The 15,610-nt window shown below is 40.7% G+C and overlaps 1 protein-coding gene and 1 pseudogene across 16 annotated transcripts in view; one reads left to right on the top strand and one right to left on the bottom strand.

Moving 5' to 3' along the window:
- The window catches only part of Btrc (beta-transducin repeat containing E3 ubiquitin protein ligase), a 174,417-nt gene that overhangs the window by 48,883 nt on the left and 109,924 nt on the right, over positions 1-15,610 (top strand). For 8 of the 16 annotated variants that reach the window (XM_035441805.1, XM_027407177.2, XM_027407178.2 and 5 more), the window contains one exon: positions 10,063-10,170. The exons of 6 other annotated variants lie outside the window; for them this stretch is intronic. In XM_035441805.1, the coding sequence (XP_035297696.1) occupies positions 10,063-10,170 (108 nt within the window). Of the gene's footprint in view, positions 1-10,062; positions 10,171-10,960; positions 11,129-15,610 lie in introns of those variants that run through there. 2 more of the 16 variants (XM_027407183.2, XM_027407184.2) reach the window with 2 other exon arrangements.
- LOC113834835 lies at positions 13,789-14,171 on the bottom strand (annotated as a pseudogene).

Here is a 15,610-nt window from a genome sequence, read left to right as displayed (position 1 = left end):
AGGGGCAAGTTAACAGTTTTATCTTTTTTAAGTGTTCATGAAGAAAAAAAAAGAAACAATAAATGCCTGACCTACATCCAAAAAAAAGGAAGGAAGGAAGGAAAGAAGGAAGGAAGGAAGGAAGGAAGGAAGGAAGGAAGGAAGGAAGGAAGGAAGGAAAGCCCCTCACAGATGTACCCAGCCATCTGAGTTTTAGTTAATTCCAGGTGTAGTTAAGTTGACATCCAAGAATAGCCATCATAGTTCTTAGCCTCTGAGCCATTTCTCTAGCCAGCAGTCATTCAGGTTTTAAACCCTGGCATTATTTCTGATTTGTCCCCCTTCTTTTCTTGTAATTTGTCGTTGAGTCTTCTTTTCCCTCCCCACCTTTTCATGCCCATTAGTTTGATGATGACAACAGTTTTATGAGTGGGCCTTACTTCTCTAGGGTCTGTAGGTCCTAGACCCTTAAACTATGGTTGGTTCCCTATTTCTTAATAAATTATGCAATTCTATGTGTGACTTCCAAAATACCTCCCCTGCTTTCTTTTTGAAATAAGTTCTTAGCTCAGGCTAACCTACCTCAAATTTACAGCATTAAAGTGCCATTTTTTTTTTTAAATTTCATTTTTCATTCCAACCACAGTTCTCCCTCCCACCCCTTCTCCAGTCCCCCCTTACCTTCCCCCTTCAGCCCACCCCCTCCATCCACTTCCCCCAAAGGGTAAGGGCTCCTATGGGGAGGCAACAAAGCCTGGCACATTGAGATAGGACAAAGACCCCTCCCCCCTGCATTAAGGCTGAGCATGGCATCTCACCATAGGGAATGGGCTCCAACAAGCTAGCTCATGCACCAGGGATAGGTCCTGGTCCTACTGCCCGGGGCCCCTCAAATAGAACAAGCTTCACAACTGTCTCCCACATGCAGAGGACCTAGTTAGGTCCCATGGAGTCTCCACAGTTGTAGGTGTAGAGCTGATTAGTTTCCATGAGCTTGGTTCAGCTGTCTCTGTAGATTTCTCCATCATGATCTTGACCTCCCTTGCCCATAAATTCCCTCCTCCCTCTCTTTGACTGGATTCCCGGAGCTCAGCCTGGTGCTTGGTTGTGGATCTTTGCATCTGGTTCCATCAGTTACTGGATGAAGGCTTTATGATGACAGACAGCTCCGGTATTCATCAATCTGATTATAGGGATAGGACAGTTCAGGCACCCTCTCCAATATTGCTAGGAGTCTTAGCTGGGGTCATCCTTGTGGTTTCCTGGGAATTTCCCTAGCTCTCTCTGGCAAGGTATCTCTTTCATTGCTCTCCCACTCTGTTCTCATTCCCCTCCCCCTCCCCTCCCCTCCTCTCCCCTCCCCTCCCCTTGCCATGCCTCCTTACCCCCATTTTACCCAGGAGATCTCATCTAATTCCCTTTCCCAGGGCAATCCCTGCATCCCTCTTAAGGTCCTCTTTGTTACCTAGGTTCTCTGAAGCTGTGGGTTGTAGTCTGGTTACCCTTTGCTTTGCATATGAGTATCCGCTTATGAGTGAGTACATACCATGTTTGTCTTTCTGAGTCTGGGTTATCTCACTCAGGATGTTTTTTTTCTAGTTCCATCCATTTGCCTGCAAATTTCATCATGTCATTTTTTTTTAACGGCTGAGTAATATTCCATTGTGTAAATGTACCACATTTTCTTTATCCATTCTTCGGTTGAGGGGTATCTAGGTTATTTCCTTGTTTTGGCTATTATAAATAAATAATGCTACTATAAACATGTTGAGCAAGTGCCCTTGTGGTGTGATTGAGCATCCTTTGGGTATATGCCCAAGAGTGGTATCATTGGGTCTTGAGCCACTTTGGAAATCAGTGTGGCCATGTCCAGAAAATTGCAATCAATCTGCCTAAAGTGCCATTTTTATGTACAGTTTGCTACATAGAATATTGTAGTTTAGAACCTCCTTACCATTTGCTAGGTACCCCTTAACTTTTGGTAATTGATTAACCTTCCTTTACCAGAGGATACACAGGTGAATGAGCTAGTGAATTATGACGATATCTAAGCTAACACACGTCCTACACTCTAGGTGACTTAATTTCCATAAGAACCAGTGAGTAGCAGAAGTAGCATTACTATTCTGTAAGCAGTGGTTTCTTCTCTCTGGTGTGTAGTTTGTACTGTTCTCTGATGATTAAGGACACATTTTTTGAACATTTTCCATGGCCAGAGTAAAATTTTTGTAACAAAAGAATGTTTATTTAGGGATTATGGTTTCAGAAGGTTAGAGCCCATGATGATTGAGTATAGGCAGCAGGGGACAGGCAGCTAGGGCAGCAGCTGATGGCTTGAACTCCAAGTAAGAGTCAGAGCATATTGGGAATTTTAAAGACATGAACCATATCCCCGAGGAACAATCTAGGCAATCTAGGAGAGGAGGCAAATTGTGATTAACTTACAGTGATATTGGTGCAATAGAACTAAAGACTATGTCTGAACTTCCAAAAATAATTTACTGATTTTTATTTCATGTGCATTCATGTTTGCCTGAATGTGTATCTGTGTGAAGGTGTCAAATCCCCTGAAATTGGAGTTACAGACAGTTAGGAACTGCCGTGTGGTCTTGGAGTTGAACCCCAGTCCTCAGGAAGAGCAGCCAGTGCTCTCAACCACTGAGCCATCTCTCCAGCCCCTATGTCTGAACTTTTCTAAATACTGGGAAAAAAAAAAACATTAATAGCACCTACTGTCAACACAACCAAGTGTTATTTTTATGCTTTTTTCTTGTGGTTACTGTTTGTGTTAGTTTATCTCCCTAAAATAGAGTATAAATTAGGATGTAGCTTAGAGTGTTTGCTTATCATACTCAAGGCTCTGGTTTCAGTTCCCAGCACTGTGCTCACACTGGGAGCATGTGCATGTGTGCATGGGTGAGTGTATATGAGCACAGAGGGGGAAATAAATGGAGTGTAGATTACATGAGAATAGGTGTTTGATGAATCTATGAGAGACAGACATTGAGGCCTCATTTCTGCCATTGCCATTTAGTCACTATAATGCCTCTGAACTCCTTTACTTTCCTGTAAAAATAACAATACTAACAACTCTTTAAATGAAATAATTAAAGGAAGCACAATTTTTTTAGTAAATAATTTCTGTCTGATAAACTTTAGATCTCTCTTTATATACATCTGTGTCTACTCTGGTCATGAGGAGTAACTATTTGATCGGTGGATGAATTTACTGTTGTTATGGACTCTAGTTCATACTGTCTTCCCAGAACATTTTGGAATTGAATTGGCATTTTTGGAATTCTGTTATTAATAGTCTATTTTGCAAATTTTATAACCCTTATTTAGTTTTTCTAAAGCTTTATGTAATAAGCTAAATCAACTTGATCATCTGATTTGTAGCAGATGAGAGTTTCATTTTTGGAATGAACTAATAAGTATCACCTCTGTAAAAGGTGATAATTGATGGATTGGCCAGCAAGGTGGTTCAGCAGGCAAAGGCACTTCTATGAAGTTTTACAACCTGATCCAGGACCACAGAGAAGAAGGAAAGAATTGATTCCTCCTAAGTGTCCTCTGCTCCTCCACATTTGCACCACGGCACGCACACCTCCTCAAACTCTCTCACAATAAATAAGTAAATAGGTAAACAAAGAAATTTTTTTTTAAAAAGGTGATCATTGACTTTGTAAGTTAAGAGTCTGAATGCCTTACAAGGCATGTGGAATACTGCATTTCTCTAGGCCTGAATTCTTTAGTTGATATAGTAGTGCAAAGGGAATTCTTTACCATGGCTTAAGGATACATAAACTCTCAGTGCAGCCATCTTTTTATTGTTGATTATTATAGCTTCTATTACTCCTTGAAGTTGACCAACAGGGACCTGAGTTTAGGAGATTTTGTCATTCAGCTTTCATATGGTAAATGCTGAGGCCAGCCCTCTGCCTGCAGGGCCCTCCATCAGTGCAGAGAATCTGTGGCCTTACTTTAGGCAGCCAAGTGTGGGGGAGGAAGGCAGGCTCTTGGTTCGCAGGGTGGATTTGTTCCTGTGAAGATGATGGGCACGTGATGCTGTATTCCTGAAACACCAGACCCCTTTCATTGCAGCATTTCAATCTTCTCAATCAATCTGTGATTTACTAGAAACTTGTTTAGTGTCCCTTCTATTTTTCATAGGCTTTTTCATTTTTATTTTTAAAAAGATACTATGTGTATGTGGGGGGGGGGCGGGGGTTGGGTATGTGCACGTGAGTGTGGGTGCAGGCCAAAAGAGGTAGTTGGATCTTGTGGAGCTGGTGGTTGTGAGCTGCCTGATGTGAGTGCTGGGAAATAAACTCTAGTCTCCTGCAAGAGCAGCGAGTACTTCCAACTCTGAGCCACAGCTCAGTCTGTGTGTGTTTACACACACATATTTATACAGAATATTTTAAAAGATTATTCTCACAACTCAGTCTATGTGTGTTTACACACACACACATTTATATAGAATATTTTAGAAGATTTATTATGTATTTCATGTGTATGGGCATTTTGCCTACTTGTGTGCCTGGTGCCAACAGAGGCCAGAAGAGAGTATTGGGTCTCCTATAACTGAACTATGGACAGGTGAGAGCCACTATCCATGGTGCTAGAAACCCAACCTTGGTCTTCTGCAAGAGTATTGAATGTTCTTAACCACTGAACTGTATCTCCAGCCCCCATATATGTGTTTTAAAAGCTGATGGAGTCAGTTTAAATAAAGTACTGCAGTCTTTAACTTTTTACAGTTTTTTAAAGAGTGTTTTTTATTTGAATTTTATTTTTACTTACTGTGTTCTGTGCATGTGTGCATGTGCCGTGTTCTCTGGGGATGGAACTCAGCTCTTCACTTTAAGGCTTGCTCACCAAGCACTTTTACCTGCTGAGCCATCTCCTCAGTCTGCGTTGCTACAGTTTATCAAGGAGAGTCACCTGGGGTGAGGTTAGAGGGAAAATGAGCTGAAGAGACAAGTGTGTGCTGTGTGGAGACCTGTGTTTACACAGATGAGATGTAATGCTGACTGACTTCGTAGCCTCTGAGGTTACATAGGAAATCATTTAAGGAGTGTGTCATTCCAGAGTTCTTTAATGGTTAGTAAAAGCTAAATATTTAAATGTGGGAATGTAGTTGTAGTTGCTAGATTAACACACCCACTTCCTTTTTGTTTATTTAAAAAAAAAAGTTAAGGGTTTGGTGTCAGTGGCAAAGTGTTATCTTTGCATGGCCCTGGGTTTGATCCTCAGCAAAAGAGTTGGGAAGATGGGGAAAGTTTAGAAATTTAAATATAATTTGCAAAGAGAAAAAGCAAGGCGAGCCCAAACCTTAGTTAGCAAGCTATGTGCTTAGAAAAGTATTTATTAGCCTGAAGATGTGGTCTCCTATAGAGCCCAGCCTGTCCTCAGCCTCAATGTTCTTAGCTTTTCACGAATTGGGATTTCTGGCTTGTGCCACCATACCTTTCAAGTATTTTTTTCAGGCCTGGGGATAGAACCCAGGGCCTCACACACACTGTGAAAGCACTGTACCTCTGAGCTGTATCTCCAACCCCTTTTAATCTTTCTCTTTTAGCTATGGTATTGCTAAGTTGCCTAAACTCCCTCCATAGATGAAGCAGGTCTGCAATATGTGATCCTCCTGCACTAGCCTCTAGGAGCTGGGATTTATTCACAGGAAATTTATAACATCAAGGGCTAGACAGTTCCATCAAGGGCAAAGTATATTAAATGATGGACAGACATGTATCATGTCTTTGTTTAAAGTTAGGATCTAAAATGGCCTGAAAGGCACAGAGTGCCTATGGTCATGGCAGCCCAAATGGCAGTGCTTTCTCCTCTCATTGCTCAGGTTTCCTTTGCCTTTCTCTCCTTCATTTTAGAAGTGCTCTTAAGTATGAAGAAGGGAAACGCCTAAAGTTAGAGCCTATTCCATTTCTTTTGTAATGATCTGTTTTCCTCAAAGATTTAAGCAGCATTTACCAGTATGAATAAGATTAATTATTATAATATAAACCAATTTGAAAATTGGTTTTTAAATTGAGCCATAATATGTAAAATCTTATGGTAATGTGCAAATCTGACTATATTCAAGTACAGTTTTCATACCCATACCAATTGTGTTGTAATAATCAAGAATGCATCCTCTGTGTGGTGTTTGGAAGTTAATACTATTCTAGAAATCACACTGGTATACATAGTGGCTTCCCTGGGTGTATGTGGCTCATTATTGATCATAATTTTATTTTGAAATTTCAGTTTAAGGAGATAGGGTAAGCCCCATTCAGATTTTTAGTAGTTAGAGGAGTTTTGATGGAGGATTGGGAGAGAATGAAGAGGACTATTAGGATGAACAACATTGAAAGAAGCTCGGATAATTCATCAGGTGATAGTAAAAAATAGCACAGATTTGTATGGAAACAGAAGAGACAAATAATTCCTAGGAGGAATGCCTTCAAAACATAACCATGAAGCTCTCACAGTTCCAAATAAATATATGCATTGTAATGAGAAAGAAGAGTCCTAGGGTTTTGGTTGAGTTGTAGACCCCGTGGTACCCACTGTCCTGACAGCTGCTCCAGGCTTCCTGTTTCCCTCCATTGTCTCCTTTTCTGCATGCATTCTTTCTTTATACACTGTAACCTCTTCTACCTCTCACATGTATTTCAAATTGAAATCCTTCTTCAGAATGACGCTCCTTTTTTACCCATCAGCTTTAACCAAACACTTAATAAATGTACCCTGCCTCTGAGGAATAACACAACAGTTACTAAGTCTTGGCAAGTTTCTTTATATTAAGAATCTTTAATGCATAGGGATTTAATGCTGGTGGAATGTTGTTAGACTATAAGTTCTGTGAAGAAAAAAAAAGGTTTTTGTTTTGTTTTGGGGTTTTTTGTTTGTTTGTTTGTTTGATGCCAGTTTGCTAATAACTGGCTATCATGGTATTCACTGTGGAAACTCAGAGGCAATCATCCTGCCTCAGCCTCTCAAATTCTGGGATTATTGTTGTAAGCCACCATGCCCAGCTAAGAAAGGAAGTTTTTTTTTTTTTTTTTTTTTTTAAAGGCTAGGAATATATCTTGGTGGTAGAGTGCTTGTCTAGCATGCATAAAGATCTGCCGTCATCGCAGGTGGTACCAAACGGGGAGGGACTTTCTCTTTGTCCATTGTTGTATCTGGTGTCCAGAATACCGAATAACTTATTAAAACATTAGCCTTAAGAGAAATTTAATGTAATTTATGAAAATTATTTCGGTGGAGCATTCTTTTTTTGTGTGTTTTTTGAAACAGGATCTCACTATGTAGCCTTGGCTCACCTGGAGCTCAGTACATGAGACAGGCTGGCTGGGAGGAAAGGTGTGAGCCACTACTCCTGGCTTCAGTGAAGCATACTTTTTTCCAATTAGAATTTTCTTTGAGATTTTATTTTGTGTATATGGATGTTTTGCCTGCATGCATGTCTGTGTACCATGTGCGTGCAGTGCCTATGGAGGCCAGAAGAGGGCATCATTATGGGACTGGAGTTGCAGTCATGTGGGTTCTTGGGATTCAATTCCAGGCTTCTGGAGGATGCTCTTAACAGCTGAGCCATCTCTCCTGCCCCAGGAAAGCATTCTTGGTTCCTCAATGCAGGGCAGGGCAGGGCAGGAATTCTCCTAACTGTCCCCATTGTTCTCTTCTCCCAGTAGGAGTATTTCAAGTGCCAGAATCAGCTGGACAGGACTGAAATTAGTAAATGTAGTGCCAAAGAGACACAGACCTAAACGGCAGAAGTAAAGAGCATGGGAATTACAAATTTAAATATGTTAGGGCTCACATAAGCATTTGAGTAGAATATCAAAGTAGTTAAATAGCTAAAGTTCCAGAGCCAGCTAAACGGTAGAGAAGGCGATTTGATAAAGGCAGTAAGAGCAAATCAGTTTGGTAGCATGCTAGATTTCAGATAGCCAATCCAGAGAGCCGTTATGACTTGGATAACATACCAGTGAAGACAACTGTCCATTTAGTTGCTGTTTGTAAAATGGGCTGTAGTAAGGTGAAGAAACTCTGGAGTAGAGTAGAATTCAGGATGATGTCACTGTGACTTATGTTTTCTGGTGATGTCATAGCAGACACCCTTTGAAGTCCTCCATCCTCTCTTTATGATATAGGGATGATGAGTTCTAGGAAGCAGTAGGTATGGATTCTAGGCCCTACTTTCTGTGCTATTTTCTAAATTTGTTAGCATGAATTGACAAGTGCTTAACTGTAAAATGAGGGAAATGGCATGTTAAAAGGAGTCTAGATTCGATAATTTTTGGAGCTTAGCAATTGTTATTCTTTTTTGAGTTACAGACAGTATGAGTAGGGAATACTGTGTCTTTCATCCCATTGCTAATCTCTGCTAATTATTTAAAGAAGTAAAAACCAGAACATTACCTCACATTCTGTAAAAATTTTTCTTGTGAATAAATGACTTACCTATCTTAAAATATTTATCCATTAAGTATGGTTGGCTGCTTAGTGTTTTAGCTATTATTATTATTGTTATTATTACTATTATTATTATTATTATTATTACTGTTTTGGTTTTTCGAGACAGGGTTTCTTTGTGTAGCCTTTGCTGTCCTGGAACTCCCTGTAGACCAGGGTGGCCTTGAACTCACAAAGATCCACCTGCCTCTGCCTCCCCAGGGCTGGGATTAAAGGCGTGCGCCACCACTGCCCAGCGATTTTAGCTATTTTTAAACTATCATAGTGCTCAAGCAAATGGACAAACTTCATCCTGAGGTTCTTTTCATTCTGCCATATGCAGTCTATTCTGAAACTAAGCAGAGCTCAGGGAGATGGTTTAGTCGGTAAAGTGCTTGCAAGCATGAGGGCCTGAGTTCCATCTCTAGCCGCCATGCTAAAAAACAAACAAGCAAACAACCTGAGCGTGTGATGTGCTCTTGTAAGGCAGAGACAGGAGGATCCCTGTCATTTGCTGGTCAGCCAGTTCCAGAGATCTGGTGTATTGCACCTGAGGAACAATACCTGAGGTTGACCCCTGACCTCTGTAACACATGCATACACACACACACACACACACACACACACACACACACACACACACACGTGCACACATACGTGCAACTTCCCCCTGCCTCAAAGCACAACAATACCAACAGTGTTTAGTGCCATTAGAACTGGTACTTTGTTGCCTCCTGAATACACTCTATTCTCTCCTGTAATTTCCTTGCTGAAGGTTTTTGTACTGCTGCATTCAGAGTCCCTACTCTTCTTCCCCTGATGTTTTGTTTCTATTTGGACTGTTTCTTGCCCCACCTCCTTTAATCCATCTGGAAAGATGAAGAGGCAGCTGCTATGGTTAACTGTGCGTCTTGGCTAATGAATAACAGACTAACAGGATACATAAAGCATATGCAAACTATGCAGAGTTGGTTGCTGTCAGGGCCCTAGGGATACAATGCTTTTTTCTTTTCTTTAAAAAAGAAAGAAAGAAAGAAAGAAAATTCTCATGTGATATTTTGTTTTCTAATTTACCATTCTTAATATTGTAATGCTACCACAAATTTTTTTTTCTGCTTAGTCTGTATAATATTTCATCTTATGCCAAATTTATAGAAGATGGTTAAGGTCCAAAGAGGAAATGAATTGGTCAGTTATATTTAATAAGTTTGTTTCGTAGTTCAGGTGTATTCATAGAATAGTAGGGACAAATTTTATGCAACACTTGGTTTTTGGACCTCTAACTTTTTTTTTCTCTTTCTTGCCTTTTGGCTACTAGTGCCTTTTGAGTTTCTCTGAGGTTAGAACCACCGTTTTCTATGTTTCTTGAAAATGTTTCTATCGTAGCTGGGCGTGGTGGCATTTGGGAGGCAGAGGCAGCCAGAGTGCAGCCTGGTCTACATAGCAAGCTCCAGGCCAGCTAAGGCTACATAGTGAGACTGTGTTTCACTCCCTCCCTAGTGTTTCTATCATAAAGGCAAGCTACAGCTTGAATATTGCATTCAGCCAACCCTTGAAAATTCCTGTAATCTGCCATCCTGTCTCATACTGTCCCATCTCATAGTTGTCCTCTCTCTGCAGTGCTCTATGCCCAGGTCTCTGTGGCTGGGCTGCTCCAGCCTGGCGGACAGCATGCCTTCGCTGCGATGCCTGTATAACCCAGGGACTGGCGCACTCACAGCTTTCCAGGTACTTTCTCTGTCTCTGTGGGTTATTGGTGGGGTGTGTGTGTCTAATTCGTTAGAATATCCTTCCTTCCTGCCTTCCTTCCTGCCTTCCTTCCTACCTTCCTTCCTTCCTGCCTGCCTGCCTGCCTTCCTGCCTTCCTTCCTTCCTGCCTTCCTTCCTTCCTTCCTTCTTTCCTTCCTACCTTCCTTCCTGCCTGCCTGCCTGCCTGCCTGCCTTCCTTCCTTCCTTCCTGCCTTCCTTCCTTCCTTCCTTCCTTCCTTCCTTCCTTCCTTCCTTCCTGCCTTCCTTCCTTCCTTCCCATGCTTTACTTCCACCCTCCTCTTCTCCTTTATAGAGCCTGTATTTCACATCACTCAGTATTTCTTTAATGACTAACATTTAATGTAGACCCAGACTTAATCCATTTTAAAAACATCTTTATCACAATTGGTTTGTCAAAATGGACATAGTACAACTTGATGTTGGGTTTCAGATCTTGTAGAAGTATGATACTAATGTTTAAAATAATCTAAATAACAGTTCTGATTGTACTTTTACTCTGGACCTTCATAAGTTCAAATCATGTAATTAGGTGATTGAAATTAGATACAAAAATATTTGTTTATGATGACTATGTTCAGAATGCTTGGGTTACTATGTTACTATCCATGTGTATTTAATTTATCACAACTATTTGTTACTTGTATCTTAAAGATGGTTTCTAGTTGGAGTGGGAAAGCTGTAGATACATTGTTCATTTTGAGACAGTCCAGTTGGTCTTACATGATTGATGGGCTATAGCTCTTCTCAGTCTTTCTTAGAGGCCAAGAGGCCAGTTCCATGATGTAAGAGAAGATACAGAAGAAGAAGAGAATGGAACATTGGAGAGGAAAATGAAAGAACTTGGTGCTCAGAGCTTACGGATTAGGGTACCATGGATGGTTGTTTTCTTGGTAGAAGTGTTGGCTATCCGCTTCAGGTATCTGGAATTTGTGTTTAGCATTTTATAATAATATAAAAAATGGTCTTTTTCCTTTTGTGTGTATTTTAGTTTTGTTTATATGTATGTGTGTGCAGGCACCCAAGGAGGCCAGAAGCGGGTGTCAGATTCCCTGGAGCTGTTGTGTATAGGCAATTGTGAGCCACCAGACATGGGTTCTAGGACCCGAACGCAGGTCCTCTGGAAAGAGCGTTGAGTGCTCCATCTCCCCAAATTTCTGTTTTTAATTTGTGTGTTTGTGAGTGTGTGACAGGACTAGGTTCTGTGGATCAGGCTGGCCTCAAAGCTGGAGTTAGAGGAGTGAGCCACATGTCCAGCTATTTATTTACCTAGTTGTTTTTAACTCGCGCAATTCACTATCTGTTCAGAGGAAATTCACAGACAAGCTGTAACTAAACTCGAAAGTACCCATGGTTAAGTCATAAGGAAGGGAAGTCAGTGCTGACAGGTACTGGTCTTCAGCAATATTATTTTAGCAGTGATCATGCTGGAGACTTTAATTTTCTTTGTATAGCTTAATGTTAATCTTCCTTTGCTTATATTCTAAAATAGTAAAGCATGTTGACTCTAAAAATAGGTAAATCTTTTTAAACAACATTGTCACTGTTTTAGTTAGGGTTTTTAATTGCTGTAAAGAGACACCATGACCACAGCAATTTTTTATAAGATTTATTTATTATGTATATAGTATTCTGTCTGTATGTTTGCCTGCACACCAGAAGAGGGTATCAGATCCAATTATAGATGGTTGTGAGCCACCATGTGATTTCTAGGAATTGAACTCAGGACTTCTGGGAAAGTAGTCAATGCTATTAACCTCTGAGCTGTCTCTCCAGCCCTGACCACAGCAATTCTTACAAAGGAAAACATTTAATTAGGGCTGGCATATAGTTCAGAGGTTTTGTCTATTTTTGTTGTGATTGGAAGCATGGTGACACACAGGCAGACCTGGTACTGAAGAGATACCTGAGAGTTTAAAGTCTGGCTTAGCAGAGAATTAGGGGTGAAGAGGGGATGGGGGGAGGGAGGCAGACAGAGAGACAGACACACAGACAGACAGACAGACAGACAGACAGACAGACACACACACACACACACACACACACACACACACACACACACACACACACACACTCTGAGCATTTGCAACCTCAAAGCCCACCTTTAGTAACACACTTAACTTCCTCCAGCAAGGCCACACCTCCTGATAGTGCCACTGCCTGTGGGCTTGGGGGATCATTTTCATTCAGACCACCACAATCACTCACTAGTCGTATGATCTTGAACAAAGTATTTTACTCTGATGCTCTTTTTCCAAATTTGTTAAGTGGTGACTATAGACATGGGTGGATACATGGTAATAGTTGTTGCTTTTATCATCATCATCATCATCATCATAAAAATTATTGCTCTGTCAGAGAGTTTATATGACAATCTGAGAGTGTCAATTCATCTCAGAGTGAATTGTCTAAGTTTGTTTTGTTGTTGTTTTTTAACTATATCCTGATGAAGAAGGCATTGACCTTAAGAACTCAGAGTCTAACCTATTGCTAATTTTGAGTTTTCTGGTTTTGTTATGTTATTGTTTTGTTTGAGACAGAATATTGCTTTATAACCCAGGCTGGCCTGGAACCCTAGTGCATCCTGCCTCAGCCTTCTGAACCCTGGAATTACAGGTGTGTATCACCAAGCCTCGATAGCCTATTGGTTTTTAGTCGGTTGCATTGAGTTTAACTAGCCTGTAAAGTCTGAAGGAATATGCTCTTCAAGATTGACCTTACTTTAGGTGCATTTAGGGGCTCCACAGTCCCTCTCTGGTCTGATAATTTGTTTGAAAGTATTTAAAGAATTTACTAAAAGCAGTAAAACACTTTATTAACAGGAAAAGGATACAGGTTAAACTTGTCCAAAGGAGACATCCAAGGGCCAGAGAGATGGCTCAGTGGGTAAGGATTAGTGACCTGAATTCAATCCTTGGATCCCACCAGGTAGCAGGAGAAAACTTACTCCCCCAGTCCTCGGATGTACACACCTCTCCCTCTCCCTCTCCCTCTCTCTCTCCCTCTCTCTCTCTCTCTCTCTCTCTCTCTCTCTCTCTCTCTCACACACACACACACACACACACACACACACACACACACACACAAATAATTTATTTCATTTTATGTCTGTGTACCACATGCATGCAGTGCTTACAGAGGCCAGAAGAGAGTGCTGACTCCCCTTTGACAGGAGTTACAGATAGTTGTGAGGGTGCTAGGAATGAAACCCATTGCTTTTAACCACTGAGCCATCTTTCTAGCCCTAAATAAATAATTTTAAAGAAGTACTTAATTGAAACAAAACAAACAAAAACCCAAAAACCCAGAAGACACACATAGAAATCTTTTTTCTTTTCTTTTTTTTTCTTTCTTTTTTGAGACAGGGTTTCTCTGTGTAACAGCCTTGGCTATCCTAGAATGCTTTGTAGACCAGGCTGACCTCGAACCCACAGGGATCTGCTTGCCTTTGCCTCTCAGAGTGCTGGGATTAAAGGTGTGCACCACCACAGCCTGGTGAAATGTAGAATTTTTTTTTTTTTTTTTGGTTTTCACATTTTTATTGGGGGCAACAGGGAAGTATCCCATCATCAGGAGTATTCACAGGTTCTTCAGCCATTCCAGGCTTGGACCCTGAGGGTCCTAGAGGTGGCTGGGCACATCGGGCATGTTCCCATTATCTTGAACAGGCACTGGGTAGTTGTAGGGTGTGGCCCTGTTGATCATGCCGGCATACTTGGTATGGGGGCTGATTATGGGCATAATTATAGAGAGGCCCCAGACTGAGAAAGACACCACCAGCACCTGCTCCTTCGCCCAGGCATCCTTGAAGGCAGTGAGTCTTGGAGGAAAATGTAGAATTTTTAATCACCTCTTTCCATGGAACCATGGATAGTATCATAGCCTCCCAGCCACAGTATATAGTAATATATACCAACCTCCAAAGTCATATTTATTAAGACTTACTTGCTTACTGCCCACATGGCTGGCTTTTAGTCTCCAGTCCATCCCTGTAGGCCACACTGAAGCCTGTCTCCTCTGGTGTTGAAACTGATTACAGTGTGGCTTCAAGCTCTCAATGTAGACTATATTTTCAGTATCTAAAGTTGCCAGGCAAGCAGAGACCCTTCTATTAGCAAGAAGTCAAGAAACCTAGAGACCACCTCTTGGTAACCAAGGGCAAAGCCCAGATTTCTTTGTGAATAAGATTAATTTTTCATACATAGGTGTCATAATTTGTTTTGGGAATTCGATGAGACCTATTTATCCTTGTGTATATAGAAGCCAAATTTTATATAATAGTTTTATATATGTATATATATGTGATTTTTTTAATGTTTGTATTGTGAAATGAGCAAGAGAGCTATGAAACCACATAATCCCAAAGGCAAGAATCTCTCCAGACTGATTCTATAAAGAACATGTATAGAGTCATAGGACTGTTGAGAAGAGGGACCTGACTAGAGTTTGTGATGAGAGCTTCTGCTGGGTGTGCACAGGGCCCTGTACTCTGTCTCTAGCACCATAGATAACACAGAGTAATCTTGGTCTAGTTTCAGAGTCGGAGTAAGAAGAATCAGATAACCTTGGCTGTCCTGAAACTTGCTCTGTAAACCAGGTTGGCCTCAAACTCACAGAGATCCACTTGAGTGCTGAGATTAAAGGTGTGTGCCACCACTGCCCAGACAGGTCATTTTAATGAACTGTATTTAAAACATTAATACTGGCATTGTTTCATTTTGATAATCTAGTGTCTGAAGTAATTAAAGGCAGATGAATTTTCATATTCACTTCTGAATTCATTATTATGCTTTGTTTAAATCATGGGAAGACTGGCCTATACAGATATAAAGTTTAAAAGAAAGGTGCCATGGTAAGGTGGTGGTGGCACACACCTTTAATCCCAGCACTTGGGAGAAAAGAGGTAGTCAGATCTCAGTGAGTTCAAAGCCAACCTGGTCTATAGAGCTTAGATCCAGGACAGATAGGGCTGTTACACAAAGAAACCTTGGGGGGGGGGGAGATGCCAGGCTTGATAGTACATATCTGTAATCCCAGACTCAAGAACCAGTGGTATTATAAATTGGGGGCTAGCTTAAGGCTATATAGCAAGTTTGAGGCCAGTCTGGAGCCCCTGAGCTCCTGTCTAAAAAAAAAATTTATATGAATATGTGTGTGTATGTTTAAACCTTCTGACTTGGGTATCAAAGAACCAAAAAAAAAAAAAAAATCAAATTTTTATTTGTCCTAAAGCAATTCTGAATTAAAGTAGAAAATAATTCTGAACCAATTCACAACCAAAGCCTTTTCTAGTTTTAATTAAAAGTCAGCAGTAATTTTTAAAAACTTAACATGTTCTCTATATGTTACTACCTTTGGATTTTATTAGGAGGAAAGCTTATTTAGAGATGTTTTGAAATGT

This window comes from Cricetulus griseus, chromosome 3, assembly GCF_003668045.3.
Source record: "Cricetulus griseus strain 17A/GY chromosome 3, alternate assembly CriGri-PICRH-1.0, whole genome shotgun sequence".
Lineage (NCBI taxonomy): Eukaryota > Metazoa > Chordata > Mammalia > Rodentia > Cricetidae > Cricetulus > Cricetulus griseus.
This window is presented reverse-complemented; position numbering and strand designations above follow the sequence as displayed.